Here is a 20,733-nt window from a genome sequence, read left to right as displayed (position 1 = left end):
CATAGATATGTTTGCACACATATGCACAAATAACTCATCTAAATTTATATAGACAAATATGTGTGTAGTATAGATACATGTTTATGCACACATATACATATACATACACACATGCACAAATATATGTTGATATGTACAGAGAAGAATTATATTTAAAATAACAAACAAAGGCATTGGAGCTGAACAGTTAAGTCCTTTAGATGTCAGAATGAAGAGTTTAATTTTATCCTAGAGTTAATAGAAATTCCCTGAAAGTTGGGGCAGATGCTGATGTGGTTTAACATGGGCGTTTGGAATTCTGAAAATCCACAATATATGCAATTGGCTAAAAAGAGAATGCATAGCATGGACTTTTCTCTTGACAAAATATAATTCTTGATTGGGAAAAGAATAAGAACAAATATTATGATATATATAGTGTATTGTATGTTATCAATATTATTTCATTCAGAGATATCATTCCTTTATAAATATTATTTCATTAGATCTTCAAAACAATCCCAAGAGGTGGATAATATTATTCTCCTTTTACATTTGAGGAAAGTGAGGCCAACGGGGAAAAGTGACTTATCCAAGGTCACATAACAGTAAGTATCTAAGATCAGATTCACATTCAGCTCTTCTTGACTCAGGACTTCTATCCACTATCCACCTTGTTTTCCACTGTTAATGTAATTATAAGTATTCTTTTAAAAGAGGCTCCATTATCATGTAAGGTTATAGTTGAACTCTTTCACTTTCCTTTTCCAACAAATCAGACAAGATTTTCAGGAAAGAGAATTTCCAAGCCATGAAAGTGGTTTTTTTTTCGAAGACATAAGGGTCTTTCCAAACCAGGTATCCTGGGTAGCCATGTAACCTCTTCCTTTAGGTTGTGTCTCTAAAGGAGAACATAGTTTTAACAGCCTCAGACACTTACTAGACAAGTGATCTTGGGTAAGTCACTTGATCTTATTTGCTTCAGTTTCTTATTTGTAAAATGAAGTGGAAAAATGGCATTCCACTCCATATCATTGCCAAGAAAACTCCAGATGGGTCACAAAAGATCAGGTATGACTAAAATGACTGAACAACAGTAACAACAGTGTTCCAGTCACTGTCCTAAGCACTGAGGCTACAAATATAAACAAAAAAGTCATAGTCTTCAAAGAGTTATGTTCTAAGGGCAGAGATAAACTATAAAAATGAGAGCAGTTGCCAGTATCTAAGGTTGTTGTCAATATTTGAAAAGTCAGAAGCCAAGTTGAGAGGGAAAAGGTTAGTAAGAGTGAGTCTCTTCCCAAAATAGAGGCTACAAGTACAATTTACTTGTAGGAGAAGAGGCTGGATTGGCAGAGGAATATTCATGTGTTAGGTGAGCCCAGATAAAGTAATCTCTTCCGGGGGAGATGGGAGCTGAGTATGGTGACAAAGTCCAGATCAGAAACAGAGCTGCCACTTGTTTTGGGTACAACAATAATCAATTTGTTTAATGAGCTTTCAAATGTACAAAGTGCTGTCTTAACAACATCATCCTTATAACTGAGGATTGAAGTGGGGGACTTCTAAGAGCACCTCTAAAGTAATATTAATTGATCCCTAAAATTGGCTAAGTAGGAAAAACACAGCATGGATTTTCTATTAAGAAAAGATAACTTGAACTGAAGCTTTATGATAAGTAAATGACTCTCTGGTTGAGAGGCAAAGGTCCCAAGGTACACAGTCCGCAAGTTTTCGGCTTTCATTTTCCACTGGAGCTTGGCAGACGCCATGCCTCAGGAGAGCCTGGGCAGTTTGGTGGTCTCATCAAGATAGCCAGGTCTCTGAAGAGGAGGATTCTCTTTTAGTCAAGACCAAGAGAACCACTGATTTTCAGCTGAGTTTAAAGGACCCTCAGAAATAATTGAATCCATTTTCATTCCGATGAAGAAAATAAATCAGAAATTAAATACTTTTCGATAGTTACAGCTACAGTGTCTCTGATGGGATGATATAGAGATGGAAAGCCTCTTTCTTCAAGATTTGTCCTTTGTTCTCTTGGTCCTGCTCCCAAGAGCACCAGTCTCAGGTAAGTGGGAGATGTTGTTGAATTCATAACCAGCTGCCTGGTTCCTCCAGGGAGAGATTCCCTATGTTTCTGGGCCTCTCTATAGCATTTTCTGTCCTAAATTTCTCTTTTTACCTTTCTTTGATGTTTAATATATTCTAAGTGAAAGAGGATGGGAGTGATTAAGAAAGAATACTTGTGTTTAGTCACACTTCTATTTCAGATTCCAATCAAGTCAATGTCTTCATATCTTCATTAGATCCTGTCATTTGAAACTGCTCTTGACTGTAGGATTTCAAAGTAATTTTGATGATCTTGGTTGAAAGATATAGCCTTATTGGTCAATTCCATTTATTTGCTTCCCTGGGACATCCAGAAATAGGTGCAGGGTCTTGAGTCAGTCAAGCCATGTGTCTCTTTTCACCTTCCAGGTTCTTTACTCACCTTAAAATGAACATTGACGGCACATTGAATGGGGCAGCAAAGTCACAAAGAAGTGTCCTGGGAGCTGCTTGGGGAAGGTGCTCCCTCCCTCTTTGCCTGGTTCATGTTAGTTGTGAAGATTGTTGCTCGATCTTCAGTGCCCCCAATCTGACTGAATCATTTTACAAAAAAGTTATTTTACAAATCTTTATTTTTGCCATTTTGAGGGTCCCCAAGAACACTGTTATCATTTTGCTTATGATGTCTATCTCAAAGAGATGTGAGTTCTTTCATTAGAATGTGAATTTCTAAGGGTAGGGATCATGCTTTTGCATTTTTTATCTCCGAGTTTAGCACAGTGCCTGCCACATAGTAAGTGCTTAGCAAATGTTTGCTAATAGACTCATTACTTGTACAACTTTTCCTAAGAAGAACCAGAAGATGGATACTACCATGTACCTCATCCCTGTTTCTCTTAGTTTCATTGTAGGCATGCTTCCTCTGGAAATCAATAGGCTAAATATTGCTTGCATGTCGTAGCCCTAAAGCCCTAAAGCCCAAGGTCAGTGTTCCCACTTCTCTAACATTCTATACTCTATTATACCTGGGATTTCTGACATTCAGGCACAACACATTAAACACAGGGCAGATCTTATCTTAAGAGTAATATTTCTGGCAGTAATCTCATCTGTGTTTCCTCTTGGACTATTCCCCATCATTCCAGAATGTGCAATAATGCTACTTTGTACTTTGGTATCATTGACTTTTTCTTCTGTAATGCCAGAGAAACTGAGCAAGACAGAGATTGGAGACCAATTCAATAGTTTATTAAATGGAGAGAAATACCGGGACCAATGGATCCATGATTGGTTCCAGGGCTGGACGAGACTATCATCTCAAAGAGTCCAGCCCTGAGCATTAGACAGCAAGACTTTTTTATAGGATAACAAGAACAATGTCACAATGGGGGAGGTACCTGGGTGGGGATAACCTAATGGGGGGAGGCCCCTACAATGACCCAATGGAGGGAGGTTACTGATATTCTAATGACATCTAAAATGGATAAACCTTTATCCTGTCAAACATTAAGAAGAAATGTCTATAACCTAAAGATATAAAACTTTTATCTCATCAATCATTTAAGAGGGAATGATTATAGCCTGGGGTTTTGGGGCAGAACAACTGAGGTAGACCTTTATCTCATCAAACATTAAGAGGGAAAGGTTATAACCTGAGACAGAGTAACTAAATAGGACAAATGGAGAAACTGGGTCACTACATTAAAAGGTAACTTTCCCTTTGGCACAACACTTCATCCTGGAATCTTTTTACCTTTCCCCTCTTACTGATGGTTTGCAGAAACACTTTTCTATTCCTAGAATGCATTCATTCCAAGATAACCTAGTGAATGCCTGTCTCACAAAACCCAACTTAAATGCTCCCTCATCCTCCAAGGAGACTTCCCCTTCTCTTAAGAATAATTTTTCCCAGCACTTTGCTTTATAATTACTTACTTTGTATTTACTGTGTGAAGTTTAATGGTATTTCTTCCCTGTATTTCTTTTCTTCCAGCAAGAATGTAAGATCTTTGAGGTCAATGACAATCTGTCACCTAAACAGTGAGATCATTTGTATAGAAGTAACAGCATTTTGCTTTGTCACAAGAAGTTTTTAAAATAAGTATTGGTTATTAGATTTATTAATTGATAGTTGTCTAGTTGATCTATTAATTGATAATCATTTTTATCTGGATCTTGTGGGTTTCAATTTTATAAACATTTTCATAACAGCATAATAAAAAGGATGATCGCAGATGAAAATGCAACTCTATTTTTACAAGTTTCTATTTCTCTTAACATTTAATCAAGTTCTCATGTAAATTTCTTTTTTTTTTCCTTTCTCCCCCTCTCTTCTCCACTCTAGAGAAGGCTACTATTAGACTATATATATATATATATATATATATATATATATATATATATACACATACATACATATTATTATTATTATTATTCATGACCAGATGATGTAAAAGAGAATTCTATCAAACATTTCCTCTTCTGATAATCGAAGCAATTTTATTTTTTTACATATTCCATTTCACTTAAATTTTCAAATGTATCGATATATAACTGGGTAAAATAATTCCTTATAATAAGTCTTGATAATTTCATCTTTGTTGCTGTTACATTGACTTTTTTTTTTCATTTTTGTACTAGTGATTTTGTTTTCTTTATTTAAAAAAAATGATTATCTAATGGTCTATCTATTATACTGTTATTGTCATTCTTCTTAATCAAATTGTTGATCGTTTCTATGATCTGTTTTTAACAAACTCATTCTTTAAGATTGTCATTTAATTTTCAATTATCTTTTATTCAGTGTTTCTATGGTCCTTTATACAATATTTCTGCTTTTCTGCTTTTGTCTGAAAAATTTTTATATCCTAATACATGATCAATTTTTGTAAATGTATTATTTCCTACTGAGAAAAAGAATATTGCTTTCTGTTTTCATTCTGTGTACTCCAGATGTGTATCCTATCTAGTTAATCTAAAATTGTATACATTTCTTGCCCTTCTTTTTTATTTATTCCTTGGTTTATTTCTTGGCACAGGACAACAGATTTATCTATTTCTGGGAGGAAAAGACATTAATAAATAGTATTATTGTACTACAGTCTCCATCTTTAATTCATTTAACTTTCCTTTTAAAAATGTAGATATTATAGTATTTGGTGTATATATAGGATTTCATATTGATATTACTTCATTGTCTATGGTAACTTTTATCCAAATGTAATTATTCTACTAATCTCTTTCAATTAAATCTATTTCAGCTTTATTTTTGTCTCACATCATATGTGACACCTCTTTCTATTTTTCTGCATTAACTAAAGCAAAATAAATTCTCTCATTCTCCACTTTGTGTGTGTATCATATTCTTAAATGTTTTTTTTAATAGCATATTGTTAAATTCTAATTTTAATCCATTCTGCTATTCATTTCTATTTCTTGAATGAGTTCAATCCATTTACATTCAAAGTTTAATTACTATTTGTGAATTTACCTCCATCTAAATTTTACTCTTATCCTTCTAAATCTCTCAAATCCCTGTCCTTGTTACAACAGTCTCTCCCAATACCCTCTTATTTTTTATTCTACCCACTCCTCTAATGGTCCATTTCTTCTCCTCTTCCTCATCTTCCTAAATCTGAATTCACATTTGAAAATTGCCCTCCCCTCCATATCCTGTCCCCCAGTCTCTCATCTGGAAGACTTCCATAGTCCTTGAGATGTACATGTTCTTTCCTTTTCAACCAAAATCTGATGAGAGTAAGGTTCCAACATTACCATCCCTCCACTCCCATCTGCTTCATTTATATCAGTATTTCTTTTCACACCCCATTTTATGAAATAATTCTCCTTTTGATCTTTTAATATCTGATTTTGAAAAACACCCATGATACATAATTCATATCAAACCTTTCTTTCAAACTACCTTAATAATGTAGACAGTTTTAAGAATACCGATACATTTCCATATATAGTAAGTGAACAGTTTGATGTAAATGAGTTCCTTGTAATTGATATTTAATATTTTACTTATGCTTCTTCTTGATCTTTTATTTTTAATTTTCTATTAATTTTTGGTCTCTCAGCTCATTGAAATATTCTTTTTTTTTTTTTTTATTCAGATGAAGCTCAGCTTTGCTGGGTAACTTATTCTTGGTTGCAACTCCTTTTACTCTTTGAAATAGAATATTCTAAGAGCTCTGGTTTTTAGTGTGAAAGTTGCTAGGTCTTGTGAAATCCTGGCTATATCTTTTTTTTTTCCTTTGTGATTGAGTTTCTTTTTTTTTTTTTTAATTTTTATTTAATAATTACTTTATATTGACAGAATCCATGCCAGGGTAATTTTTTTTACAACATTATCCCTTGCACTCGTTTCTCTTCCGATTTTTTCCCCTCCCTCCCTCCACCCCCTCCCCTAGATGGTAAGCAGTCCTTTATATGTTGGATATGTTGCAGTATATCCTAGATACAATATATGTTTGCAGAACCGAACAGTTCTCTTGTTGCATAGGGAGAATTGGATTCAGAAGGTATAAATAACCCGGGAAGAAAAAAAAAATGCAGATAGTTCACATTCGTTTCCCAGTGTTCTTTCTTTGGGTGTAGCTGCTTTTGTCTGTCATTCGTTTCCCAGTGTTCTTTCTTTGGGTGTAGCTGCTTTTGTCTGTCATTTATCAATTGAAACTCAGTTAGGTCTCTTTGTCAAAGAAATCCACTTCCATCAAAATATGTCCTCATACAATATCGTTGTCGAAGTGTATAATCATCTCCTGGTTCCGCCCATTTCACTTAGCATCAGTTCATGTAAGTCTCCTGGCTATATCTTTACAATGTTTACATTGTATTTTTTCTTGTTGCTTAAAATATTTTCTTGGGAATTTTGTAAGTTTGATATGACATTCCTTTAATTTTTCCTTCTGGGCTTTTTTTGAGGTGATGAATAATACATTTATTTTTCTAGTTCTCTCTTATCCTCTTGTTCTAAAATTTCAGAGGAATTTCCTTTAATATTTTCTTGTAACATGATAAAAAATTCTATTTTTTATCCTAACTTTGAGGTAATCTGAACATAAGAATTTATATTGCATATTCTCAAATTATTCAAAATATCAGTTATTTTTCTAAAGGACATTTGAAATTCTCTTCTGTTTTTTTCTAGTTGTATTATTTCTTGTATCTTAAGAATATTATTCAATTTTTCTTGCTCAATTCTAGCTTTCAAGGAGTTATTTTCTTCCCTAAGACTTTGGATGTCTTTTTTTCCAATTGATTTATTTTCTTTTAATAATTTCCATGCATTGTTTTCCCCCTTATTATTTTATTGGCTCTGTTATAGGATTTTTGAATTCCTTTTTTAGTTCTTCCAAGGACTCTTTTTAGACTTGTGAACATTTGACATTACTCTTTGGGTTAGGAGTGGCTTAATTTTTTTTAACCTCATCTTTCTCTAAATATGAACTAAAATCTTTATATATCTATATATCTATATATATGTACATATATAGTAACTACTGGTTATTGGTATTCCGCTTCCCCATAAGTAACTACTTATGGCCAGGGTTTTTCCTTTGCTTATTCATTTTTATTTTTGTTTTGCTTTCTTTTTAATAGCTTATTATTGTTACCAGGCTCTAATTAGTGTTGCTTCAGACTTCGTGTCCTCATTACTCTCATTTCCTGAATTCTGTCTGGAGTCTCAATATCAGGCACTTCTCACCTCTTCGAAGTCACAGTTAGGACCTCCAACCTTGCTATCCTGAAAATGTTCTTGCTCCCTCTGGCTCCATACTCACTGTGACAACATATGCTCACTTAGCCTCACCTACAGATATAGCTCAGGATTACATCTGTTCAACACTGCTAGATCTGGCATCCAAGAATTTCTTTTTCAGTCCTCATTGCAAAATGTCACTGACTTGTTCCTAATTTTATCAAAGTAAACAATTACTGAATTTATATGACTGGTCTTTTAGACATACCAATGTATGAATTAGACAATTTCTCAATTAATTTGCTAGTGTGTTTGATTTCACCTTGTAATTTCGACTTTCATTTCTCACCCCTTTCTTCAAAAGTGAACTGAGAATTATTGTACTTGCATACAAGGAGAAATCAATGACTTATTTGTGCAGGTAGAAATCATGAAAACTGTGTGGGTTAAACAATAGGTATGGTGAATGGAAAGAATCCCATGATGTTTTATCCATTTGTTTTTCCAAAAAACTGTATTAAAACCATTTATATGACCATTCAACAGGAAAAATCCCTTCCTTTGTATAGAATATTTTATCAAAATTAACACAATTGTAATTTGGTCCCATTCTCATAAGTTCTTAACTGTCTTCCATCCTTAATCTAATTTTGTCCCTATTTCTGACTTAATCAGGAAGCAATATTCAAATTTAACCTCTGTCTTTTTTCTGTCATTATTACCTCTCCAGAGACTAGTTCATCCTTCTGGGATATCTTTAGCATTTTCTATCTTTAAAAATTTTTCTGTGTTCTCACATATATAAGAAGGTTTTTTTTTTTTTTTTTCATCAGCTTTCTTGGCTTTATTCCCTTTCATTTTCTTCTGTCAACCAATCAGTTCTTAAGTGATGACTTTAATTTTCCTTCACAACCTCCTTATCATAACATCCCATAAATCAAGAAATACAAAGTAGGTTTAAGTTCAGACTGGTCTGGGATTTAGAAGAATCTGGGTCCTTCATGCAAATTTATCTATTAAGAAGATAGATCACTATTCTGTCTCGTACCCTCTATTTCCCTTTCTGATTTTTCTATCTGACTTGGGGTCATATAGTTGTAAAGTATGTGAGACAGGATTTGAATTCAGGTCTTCCTGACTGTACCTTATATTACATAACAATTTTATCTTTTATGATCTCTCTTACCCCAAGTTTGGTTCAGAATTTGCTTTCTAGCCATATTTCTTTACCCATTTCCCTCTATTTTTAGTAGACTTTTAATGTTTCCTAGACACTATTCATTTGTAACTTATTAAGGTATCTAACTTAAGGTTAAAAGAAATATTTTATACAATTTAATTATAGTCTCATTTTCATTTTTCAGATGGCTGATTTGACTATGTCTAGAGATAATTAAAACCTAAGGAGAAGCTGGGACAAGGAAGAAATCTGTTAGCCATCCTAGTTTTAATTGCATGTATGTTTATGATAATTTGTGCTTGCTTGACCTTTGACAAAGAAGACAATGTTTATTATCCCATCAATCTTAGTTCTCTTTCTTTCACTGAGAAAAGTGAGGTGGAGAGTTCACCACTGTTGGCTCTGCCCAACAGTAGATAAAAGTGACATGGAGTGATTATTATGTTAGATAGAGAGTTTGATTCCCATTGATAGGGTATTTCTGAGTTTCCTTCAGATGATAAGATTCTGTGCTTTATTAAATGAGGTCTGGGATTGGATTATTTCTGAATGTATTTTTCCCACATCTAAATATTCATGTCTTGCTCATACTATGTGGTCTTCTGTTTTACCCCAATTCTTGAATTAATTTTGTGTTCACCCCTTGACTGTCTATATTTTCCAGGGAAATTCACTGTGATAGGACCACAACAACCAGTCATTGCCATGGTGGGCGAAGAGGCCATATTCCCATGCCACCTTTCTCCCCAGATGGATGCCCAGGACATGGATGTGACGTGGTATTATGGAGAGTCCTTAGAACTTGTGCATCAGTATAAATATAGGCAGGATTATCTGAATCATCAGCGCCAAGAATACAAAGGGAGGACAGAATTTCTTCGAGATGACATTTCCACTGGGAGTGTGGCCTTGAAGCTTCGTCATATTCGTCCTTCTGATGAAGGGAAGTATTGGTGTTTATTTGAAAGTTCTAGAACTTATGGGGAAGCAGAATACCAAGTATATGTAGCAGGTGAGTTGGTGCCAGGTGTCCTGGGGCATGTCTGGGTAGGGGAGCAATCGTGGTGTTTTTCTCATGGGAACATACAGAATCCTAAACATCATGCAAGAGGAACAAAAGTAAACAGGGCAGATGTGAGCTAAGTTTATTTTGGTCAGAGGCAGCTGATTGAACTGGGAGTGTCTGAAGGATTAATCTGAGGATGAAGTTCAAGGGTTAAGAGAGTGAAGAGCACTCAAGTGCTCAGATAGAATAATTAGAGCAATTCAAACCTGATACATGAACATAGGCAAAGAACATTTCTGGGGAGCAACTAGAGGGAGTCACAGTGTGAAAGATACTTAGTCAAATGTGGGGCTTTAGGTAATAGTTTTGCTCATAGTAGTGTGTATTGACTATTTCAATACCTTTTAAATTGAGAGCAGCATTTTCGAACAGCTCATGAAAACAAAATAGAATGAACTCTTGTACTTAAACTATATGGGCTTCCAAGAGTGTGTGTTGTGTGTGTGTGTGTGTGATAAAGGCAAAAAAAGGGTCCTCAAAGATCATGTAACCCTAATCTGAACAGAAATCCCTTCTATAATATCACCAACAAACTGTCAGCCAGGCTCTTTTGTGGAAATTATCTAAAGAAATGAAACTCATTGTCTCTTGAGGCAGTCCATCCAAAATTTGAACAACTCTTACTACAAGAAAGAATATCTGCAATTTCCCTTCTGCACCTTCCATCAATTGTTTCTACTTCTCTTCTTTGGGATCAATTAGAATAAAGTCAATTCTTCTTCCATTTGATAATTCTTTAAACACCTGAAACCTCTGTCTTATCTTATCTCAGTCTTCTCTTTTCTTCTTCTGTTGCTTTAATCACTCCATCTTCCATACTCCCCTTCAATTCCCCAGTCTAGTCAATTCTTTCTTTGAAATAAAAATGACTGGAGAGGCAGAGCCAAGAAAAGGGAGTAAAGAGAGCATTATCTAGCTAAATGCTAGTTAAATTCCCCTCTAAATAACTTTAAAATAATGTGTCAAGCCAAATTTGCATCACCAACAAGAAGTTGAGGGGAGACATTTTTTCATTTCAGGACATTTTAGCTGGTCAGAAGCAGTGTCTGTGCAGCACCTGTATGGGGACTGACTTGGAGCATGACAGTTACACAAAAATAGGGTCTTGGAAGAAGTGGTGGTAGCAGATACAGTAGCAGCAGTAATGAAAGCTATCACCACAGAGAGATGGAAAGGGGATTTAATATTTGCTAAACACAATATTCCATGGTACCCATGTATAGTGTTCTTGGTGGTTTTCTGAAGGTCTTAGAAGCAGCCTTCATTTCAGTAATCACCATGAGAATAACCAGGTGTTAAAGTCCAAATTCTTTAATATTTCCTTCACAATCTAGTTTCCTTGCCTGGGGCTTGGGCTAGCTTTTTTAGATGCCTTCCAGAGTCTTGGTTTCAATGAAGAAGTTAAGGAAGAGAGCCTGCCACCACGGTGGTGTGAGATGAAGTGAATAAATTTGGCTCTGAGTCTGAGGGCTTGTGCTTCAACCTCCAGCCACCACAAAGGTAGATGATCGAATGAATCTGTCTCTGGCTCTGAAAGCTTGAGCTCCCACGTCCAGTGCACTTGTCTTTTCTGGCTCTGACTCTGGCTAAGCTTCCTGGCTTATATGCTCTCTTATAATTACCTTATCATAGGTGTGAATCTTGTAGAACTACATTAAGTACTAAGTACATGTACTGAACTAGAGAACTATTAAGCACCATGATAAACTAGATAATCATTGTATTTATCAAACCTCATTAGCACTGTCGTTAACTAGTTATTTGATCTTTGTTCCTGTAGCTACATTTTCTCCAATTGTTCATATGACAGCTATTTGCAGATGTCCCACAAAATTAGCAAAGGGTTCATTGGGACCTCGCTCTATTTTTGTGAGGGCCTCCCCTCGATCTTGAATTCCTCCGAGGGAGCCCCATGCTTTGATAGCTGCAGTAACAATTTGCTCATATGCTATCAAAGGATAATTAATCTGTGCTAAAAAGTCTCTATATTGACCTTTACCTGCTACTTGATCAAAGGTGATTTGTATATTAACTCCAGTTTGCCTATTTCATTGGGCTGGTAGCCTACATAGTTCACTATACTCCGAAAGCCACAACAAGTTTTGTCCAGGTTCTAAATATGTTTTTCTTATAGATTTCCACTCACTAGGGGTTAAGATTTCATAAGCCAAATTCTTTAATACCATCTTACCATAAGATGATGTAAATAAAGAGTGCTACCTTTTTAAAAAAAAATCTTTAATAATTCCCAGGTCAAAAGGAATGTATCTTCTCCTTTGTTGACCTGAAGAGTAAAACTCTTCAATAACAGGGTATGCACTTATCAAATCAGATATATTCTGTCCTTTTTTAGCTTTAATTCATGCCTTTTATAATCTTGTCATAGGCTGTTTCATAAGTGGTGCTGTCTGTGTCACTGCTCCTCCCCCTCCTCCTTCTCCCTTCACCCATGAAAGGTTAATTGAGGGGGGTAGGTCAGGGGTTGGGGAATCCCTAATAGTTTCTGCTGTGAAGCACCACATTCCTTAATTTCATCAGAATTATACTTAACTCTATTCTTGTCTAATTCTTCATCCTTTTCACCTAGTTTGTCAGTATCCTCACCCTTCTGTTCTTTCTTCTTTTCCTTATTCTAATACTTATAGAATTCCTTAAAGCCAATTGTATTAAGTTATATGTATAAAGTGTTTCTTTATTAATTGAATCAGGACCATTATCATTGTAATATTCACTTAATTGCTCTCCTAATTTCCACTTATCTGGATCTAATTCTTTTTCCTTTGAGAAACAAGGAGATGTATATTGTACTGTTTCTAAAAGTTCAATGATCTGCTCCCAAATTAAAATTAAACTTGATTTTTTTTATCAGTCTAAGCATGCTTTCTACACATTTTCCTTGAGGTGGAAAAGGTTCCTTTCTAAACATTTGTCCCATTTCAGCTGAAATACTAGTTTAGCCCTTTATAAAGTTTCCTTCTTGTCTGTTTTTGTACTCATCCTAATTTATGGTACATAAATGCACACAAATATAGGTCCTTAGCCCCACATTGGGGGCCAAAATGTAATGTTCTTTGTTAATTTTCTGGGGGTCTTGGAGCAGCCTTTTTTTTTTCAGTAGATTAATAACCACAAGATTAGACAGGTGTTAAAGTTCAAATCCTTTATTATCTCCTTCAAAGTCTAGTTTCCTTACCTGGGGCTCCAACTAGCTTTCCCATGACCTTCAGAAGGGACTTGGTTTCAGTGGAGAAAATGCAGAAGGATAGGTCACCACGGTGATGTGAGATGAAGTAAATGAATCTAGCTCTGAATCTGAGTCCCAGCTTATATGCTCTACACTGAGTATAAACCAATCATTATATCACCAGGAAACCATTATTTGTTGTAAAATTAAATCAATCATACTGAATTTAGAGAACTATTAAGCACCACGCAAAACTAGATAACCATTGTCTTTATCAATTCCACTGACTTAACACCTTGTAAGAATCCTTGCTTCAGGTTCAGAGTTCTGGCCCATAATACCCATTATATAGCATAATAGCATTTGGCATCGGTCCTGGAACAATTTGGCTGCTCCATTGCTTAGTAACCAGTTCTGGAAATGGAATGGAAAAAACTTGCGGTCACCAATGACCAGGAATCCTAGGTCCAGGATATTTGTCCCAGGGCATAAAGGAGCACGTGTTGTCCTGAGAGCATGAATCACAATTCCTAGTCATAGATTCAATAAAAAAAGGACTAGTTCTCACGAAATAGTAGTGTACTGTCTGTGCAAACAAGGAAAGCATTGAACACATCTATATCTTTGTCATATCACCTTGAAAGGATCCAAAATGTCTAGCTATATAGAACCAGCAACTGGGTGAAAAAGTCTAAAGCTTGGGAAAGTAATTGCTCCCCCAATCCCAAACTCTAATATGAAGTTTAAATTCAGAAAATAAGATGTAAAAATGGACAAACAACAAAAAAGGGACCTGACCACAAAAAGCAATTGTGATGATAGGGAAGGTCAAGACAAAAACTAAAAAATGGAAAATGACATAAAAATATGCAAAAACATAAAAGAAATGCAGATATTGGTCACAAGCCCAGTAATTTCTAGAAGAGATAAAATGATTAAAAACAAAGAAAAGTGATTTAAAAAGTCAAATAAGAAGCAAAGAAAAATTGGAGGAAATGAGAGCAATGTAAAAAATTATCCAAAAAGAATTTAGAGCTTGAAAAAGAGTTATAAAAAATGCTGAAGAACTGCTTTATTAAAAGAAATAGTCAAATAGGAAAAAGAAATATAATAACTCATTGAAGAAAATCTCTCAAAAAAAGAATTGTTTAAATGACTCCATGAAACTTAAAGAAACAATAAAGTAAAGCTAAAAGAATGAAAAGGTGAAAAATCTGAAATATTGCATTAGAAAAGAAAAACTGAGCTAGGAAATAGATATACTTCTTGAACTATATGAAATTCATAATCAAAAAAATCCTAGATATCATATTTCAAGAAATTATCAAGGATACCTGCTCATATATCTCAGAAAAAGACAACATAGTAGAAATGGAAACAATCCACAATTCTCTCCTGTAATTCCAAAATAGAAACTTCTATAGATACTGTAAATGAATTCTAGAGCTCTGGAGTCAAGGAGAAAAAATTGCAAGTAGTCAGAAAGAAATAACTCAAATACAATGAAACCAGTCAAGATCACACAAGTTTGGTGACTTCCACATTAAAGAAGATGGTGAGATCAGGATATTCCAGAAAGCAAAGGAGCTAGGATTCCAGTCAAGAGTGCTCTAGGACAACAATCAAGAATACACAGTAAAACAGAATGTAATCCTTTAGAAGGAAAGAAAATACTGATGAAATAAGGACTTTCAAAGTCTGCTAATGAAAAACTAAAACAACAAAATTTTGGTGTCCAAATACAAAGTTTAAGAGAAGCATAAAGATTAATAGCAAAGAGAAAGTATAAGGGATTCAATAAGGTTAAATTGTTTGTATTCCAAAATGGTATGACAATATTATAATCTCTAAGATCTGTGTCTTTAGTCTACATTTTTTAAAGACTAAACAGTCTACTTTTACTCAGGGTATGAACATGATTCTATTATGTTGTCATGCTATAAAAAGGAAAAGATGCTAGAGAGAGATGAACTGGGAGAAGGGGAAAAGGAGAGAGAATGGGGGAAATTATCTCATATAGAAGAGGTATACAAGGAAAAGTTTTTACAATGAAGGGGAAAATAGGTTGATGGAAGAAGCAGGCAATGCTTCTTCTGACCCTCATCTGCACTGGTTTAAAGAGGGAAGATCTTATGTGCACAATTAGTTGGGAATAGAAATCCACTTACTCAACAGGAAAAGAGGAGAGAAACGAGATAAAAGAATACACAGGGGTGGTAGGAGGGAGAACAGTTTAAGGAGTCAGTGTCTAGAGATAAAACAGCCTTTTGAGAAAGAGCAGAATAAAAAGAAAAAAAAGAGAGAGAGAATGATAAATACAAGTAAATAGGATAGAGGGAATTACACAGTAATCATGACTATAATGGTGAATGAGATGAATTCACACATAAAATCTAAGTAATAACAAAATGCATTAATATGGAAATGTTTTGCATGGCTTCACAAGTATAATTCATATCATATTCTACCTATAAATGGTGGAAGGGATGGAAGGATGGAAAAATTTTTGAGCTGAAATTCAAAAAGAATGTTAAAATATTTGTCAAAATTGGCATAATTGAACAAAAGATAGAATTTGACTAAGAGTCAGTAATGGAATGATTACTTGCTCTGTTGTGGTTATTCAGTTTCAGTCAGGACCAATTATTGCCAAAGAAAACCCTAATTAATAATACATATTGTCATCCCAGATACAGAGACATATTGTGTGTTTTCCTCATTTGACACTTTCTCAATAATAATATTTGATAGGCATAATAAGGAGGAATAAAATAAAAACTCTTCTTGCTTTCTAGGAAATAATTTTACTTTTGTGTTGCTTTCCTTTCCTAGGCAAAGGCTCTCTTCCTCACAAATATACTGTGAGTGATGGCAATAATAATCTTAGGCTGGTATGCACCTCTACAGGGTGGTACCCAGAACCTGAAGTTCAATGGAGAAAAAATCAGGAAATGTTATTGCCACAAAACGCTACAATCAAGAAGGAAGAAAATGGGTTATTTTCTGTTGAAACATCAATCACAGTTTCCATGAATTCCACAGGAAATGTTTCTTGTTTCATTGGGAACCCTCTCCTCAGACAAAAGTTGGAAGCAAGTTTTTCTCTGTCAGGTTAGTTCCCTCCCTGAACACTAAGGACAACTTTGTGACCAGACTAAGTACTTTTTGGTAGAAAGGAGAAGAGAAAAACTCAGGATTTTCAAATATTTCTCCTATTCATGTGTAATAATGCCAAAATTTCTACCTTTAAGACTCATAAGATTTCAGCTATGGAAGGAATTTTAGGAATCATGCAATCTAATCTCCCGATTTTACATATGAAGAGATTGAGAGTAAGGGTAGTAAAATTATTGCATTGGAACATAAACATGTCCTAAGTACCTCATATATTCCATGCACTGTGCTAAGTTTTAAGGGAATATGAAGAAAAGAAATAAAACAACAACCCAACAAATAAAATAAAATGCTTACCCCAAAGCAGTTTTTATTCTCAAGGATCCCACAGATTAATTTGGGGGAGGCATAATGCAAGCATCTGTGTACAAACAATATATATGCCTAGTAAACTGGGGGTAAATACAAAGGGAAGCAGTGACATGAAGGTTTTATAGATAGGCTCCCTTCTTTGCAGAGAATATATCTCTTCTTGCTACCACCTAATGGCTTGTCATCTCAAATGATCAGAGGGACCAAGAATTCCTCTTTCATGAGCCTTGTGCCTTCTTTCTCCTGCTGGGTGTAATATGTCCTTCAAGGAAAAAGGGACCTGCTATCTTCCATCTTCCCACAAGGACATTCCCCTGTCCCAAAGGAAAGACTTCCATCTGTGGCAGCACAAGATAACTTTTCACTTCCTGCTGCCAGTCCAATCTCCCAATTCGTATGTGGAGAACCTCTGGTGCAAAGAGCAACAATCTATTGTTTGAGTCCAGGTCCACAGCATCTGTCCTTTGAGGGCAGAGTAATGAAAAAACTAGTGATGAATGGGACTACTTTCTCCTACCCTGCAAGTTTGCTCTCCATCTGCTGCATCCTTTTCTTGACTAATTTCCACCTTCTGAGGGAGAAGAAATAGTGAAGCAGGTCAGTCATCTTGTCATTTGACCATGTCCCTTTCATTTCAGCTGCCTTTGCCTCTAACCCCAATATTCAACCTCTATTTTGGAAGAGAATGCTCTCCACTCAATGATGAACATTTTCATACCTGTCCATGTGCTTCATAATATAATGATTCTGATCCTCTATGGATCATCTTTCAAACCCCACACCACCCATGTAACCCAAGTTCTTATTACTATTTCAATCAATCTCTCACTCCAAATTTTAATCAAATATCACCTAGCTTTTCCAATGTACCTTTTGGAATGGCATAGATAATGGATTTCTCTTCATCCTAAATCTCTTCTTCCATTTTTTGATTTCTAGATCTTTCTGTAACCTGGCTACCCCTGGATGGCACAGATTCCCTTCTACTATTTCCAATATCGACCTTTACTCATTAGCCAATGGGTCAATGTCAAAGTGGGGAAATTGCATTTTCCTTGTTCCACATTGCCACTTCCAGGCCTTCTCTCTACTTCCTTCTCTCATTGCCACTTCCAGGCTTTCCCTCTACCTCCTTCTCTCAATAACTTGTCTTCTTTTGAATTTCATGCTGTAAACATTTACCACACAATTAAATTCCTGGTAGAGATTTTCTATAGACTTCCAATTCATCCTCTTTCCCCAACGACTTTGACATATGACTCACTATTTTTCTCTCCTCCTCAACCCCTATACTCATAATAGGAAACTTTAACATACACACTGTGTATGAAGATTTTTAAAATGTAAATATGGATAATTTATTTTAATAACATGATTTGATTTGTTATTCTATGTATTTTATTTTATGCTTTTAAAAACATGATTCTGAAAAGCAATCCATAGGCTTCATTAATCTGACAAAGAGATTCAGGACACATAAAAGATTAAGATGCTCTCCACTGGGAAGAAGAGACAGAATACACTAGGTATCTGCTTTGATGATGGTCTTCCTCTAAGACTATTTTGACCATTGAAGCAAAAAGATATTTATATATAGAGCAGATATACCCAAGACCACCAGTGCCATGGTTCCTCATTGCAACCCAAGTTTTCTTTCTGTCTTCATCTCAATTTAGCCCACCAGACATTTCATTGCTTTTTATACTGAAATGCTTTTTGTGTGAAGGGCTGTCTTTGTACACATACACAATATGCAAAGGTAGTGTTCCTTTTCCTTCTCAATTGAATTGCTTGCAATTAGTTAGCAAGACACAGTGTCTGGCACTATCCAAAACAACAGGAAAAAAATGAAAGGCAAAAGACAATCTATGTTCTCAAGCATCTCACAGTTTCACAGATTTAGGTGCAAATAATTTCCATTTGAACCAAAAAACCCTCCCTCTTTGCAGCATTAGCCATATAGTTTCTATTCGTGACCCTGTAAGCTGCCTTCCCTGCTGTGCTAGTACTCAGATCAGAGAGGAATCTGATTTTGCAGGTTTGCAGGTGCTCAGAAAATCCTATGACCAGAACACTGGTCAGAAAATCAGGGGCCTTCCTCTAGAGACATTTGGGAGTTGGGAATTGAATGATCCAAGAAATGAATACATTCCACTATTTAGTGCAATCACCAAATTGAGCACTAATTTAGTGATCACTAAAGACCCCTGATTCTATTATATAACTCTATGGTTTGAATTTTTCAGATGACTTGTTTACAAATGACACTCCCTGGAGAGTGATATGGATTGTGACTGGGGTTCTTGTCAGCATTGTGATTCTCATCATTATTTTTGTGATCTGGAAGTTAAAAAAAGTCAAAGGTAAAGATCTGTGCAATATGGATTATTCCAGCATGAAGTAGAAGCCAGAGATTCTGAAACAGAGAATACTCAGACAAGGGCAATCCCTCTGTCAATGCAGGTTGGTCCCTTCTAGGCAAGGAAGAAGGGGTGTTAATGAATTGTTGAGAGCATTGAGAGGCTAAGGGTCTTCTTTAGGGCTGCACAACAAGCATGTGGGAAAAGCAACTTTCTAACTCAGGTCTTTCTGATTTTGGGAATAGCTCCTGATCTACTATTCCATGAATCTTAAAAAATATATACAGATAGAATACATTGGTCATATTACATATGTATAACATATGCAAATACATAAACATATATGCATAGACATGTATATGAATACATGAATACACACATATATATATATACATCAATCTAGCTATATCTTTATCTATCTAGCTATTTTCATTAGTATAAACACCCATATTAAGGACATATTAAGAAAGATGTCACCACAGAACAATATACTGGAACTAGTTTCAGAATTACTATATGTCTTTCAAAATTTCTCCAAGGTTATTTCTTCTGCATGCTTGGGGTCTCCTGACTCTTTATTTTGTGAATAGGTAATTTAATGTCTTATCCCATGTAATTTTGTCCAGGACATCAGGTAATTAATTGATTAGGAGTTTCCCAAATCAACATAGTCATCCAGTCTCCCCTAATTTGTACAGGTGAAACCATGGAAGCTTGGATTTTTCCTGTGAAGAATGTGTTGTATCAAAACACAGTTTCTTAAGTAAGGAATTGACAAAATAATGGAAAGTTTGAAAAAGGGAGGGGATAGGAAGCAAAAAAAAAAGTAGCTAGTGGAAGTTGGCATTATCTAAGAATTACAGATTAGATATGAAAGTGACCTTAGAGGCCACAATGTTTCCCTTTAGAGGTTTCATTTTACAAATGGGAAAATAGAGCTTCAGAGATGTTATGATTTTCTAAAGTACACAAAGATAACACAGGTGACAGCTGGGATAGATACAAATATTAGATTATAAGGAATCTTAGTGATTGTGTAGTAAAACATACTTACTCTGGAGATGAAAAAATGATAAAATGGTTTTCCCGATGACAAAATGAATTAACATGAGAATAGGCTCCTGATCTGAGTCTTTTGAACTCTAGTTCAAAGGTTTATTTCTCTATATCTATAAGCCTGATACATTAGAGAACAGAAGTATCCAAAGAGGCAATTAAATGTTGCAAATGAATAAGAGAGTCTAATTCTCTATGTTCTCTCTCTCTCTCTCTCTCTCTCTCTCTCTCTCTCTCTCTCTCTCTTTCTCTCTCTCTCCTCTCTCTCTCTTTCTCTTTGCAGGTGAGAATAAAGAAGAACCTGGTGAGTAATATTTTCTTCTTAATCATTCAAATGTTTGTGTATGGTGATGCAACATACCAATGGAGGATGCTGGCAACTGAGTTGATCAGGAGACCCTGAATTAATGAACAAATCCAGGATCTCTTATTTGTAGGGAAGAGAACTTGACAATCCAGATTTTCATGTAAAATATTTGTTTTGTCGAAATACTGATTCATGGAAAAAAGAATGGACATTGTAATATTTTTATTTTATTTTATTTTATTGTTTTGTTTTGTTGAGGCAATTGGGGTTTAGTGACTTGCCCAGGGTCACACAGCTAGGAAGCGTTAAGGGTCTTAGGCTAGGTTTGAATTCTGGTCCTCCCGACTTCAGGGCTAGTG

At 35.2% G+C, this 20,733-nt stretch overlaps 1 protein-coding gene across 1 annotated transcript in view; it reads left to right on the top strand.

The window, feature by feature from the left end:
* LOC127540546 (butyrophilin-like protein 9) overlaps positions 1 to 20,733 on the top strand; it is a 229,211-nt gene that overhangs the window by 84,271 nt on the left and 124,207 nt on the right. Inside the window, exon 3 of the mRNA XM_051965270.1 lies at positions 9,580 to 9,927. Coding sequence (XP_051821230.1) covers positions 9,580 to 9,927 — 348 coding nt within the window. The remainder of the gene's footprint in view (positions 1 to 9,579; positions 9,928 to 20,733) is intronic.

Source organism: Antechinus flavipes, chromosome 6 (genome assembly GCF_016432865.1).
Source record: "Antechinus flavipes isolate AdamAnt ecotype Samford, QLD, Australia chromosome 6, AdamAnt_v2, whole genome shotgun sequence".
Lineage (NCBI taxonomy): Eukaryota > Metazoa > Chordata > Mammalia > Dasyuromorphia > Dasyuridae > Antechinus > Antechinus flavipes.
Note: the sequence above shows the minus strand (reverse complement) of the source record. Positions and strands in the feature narration are given on the sequence as shown.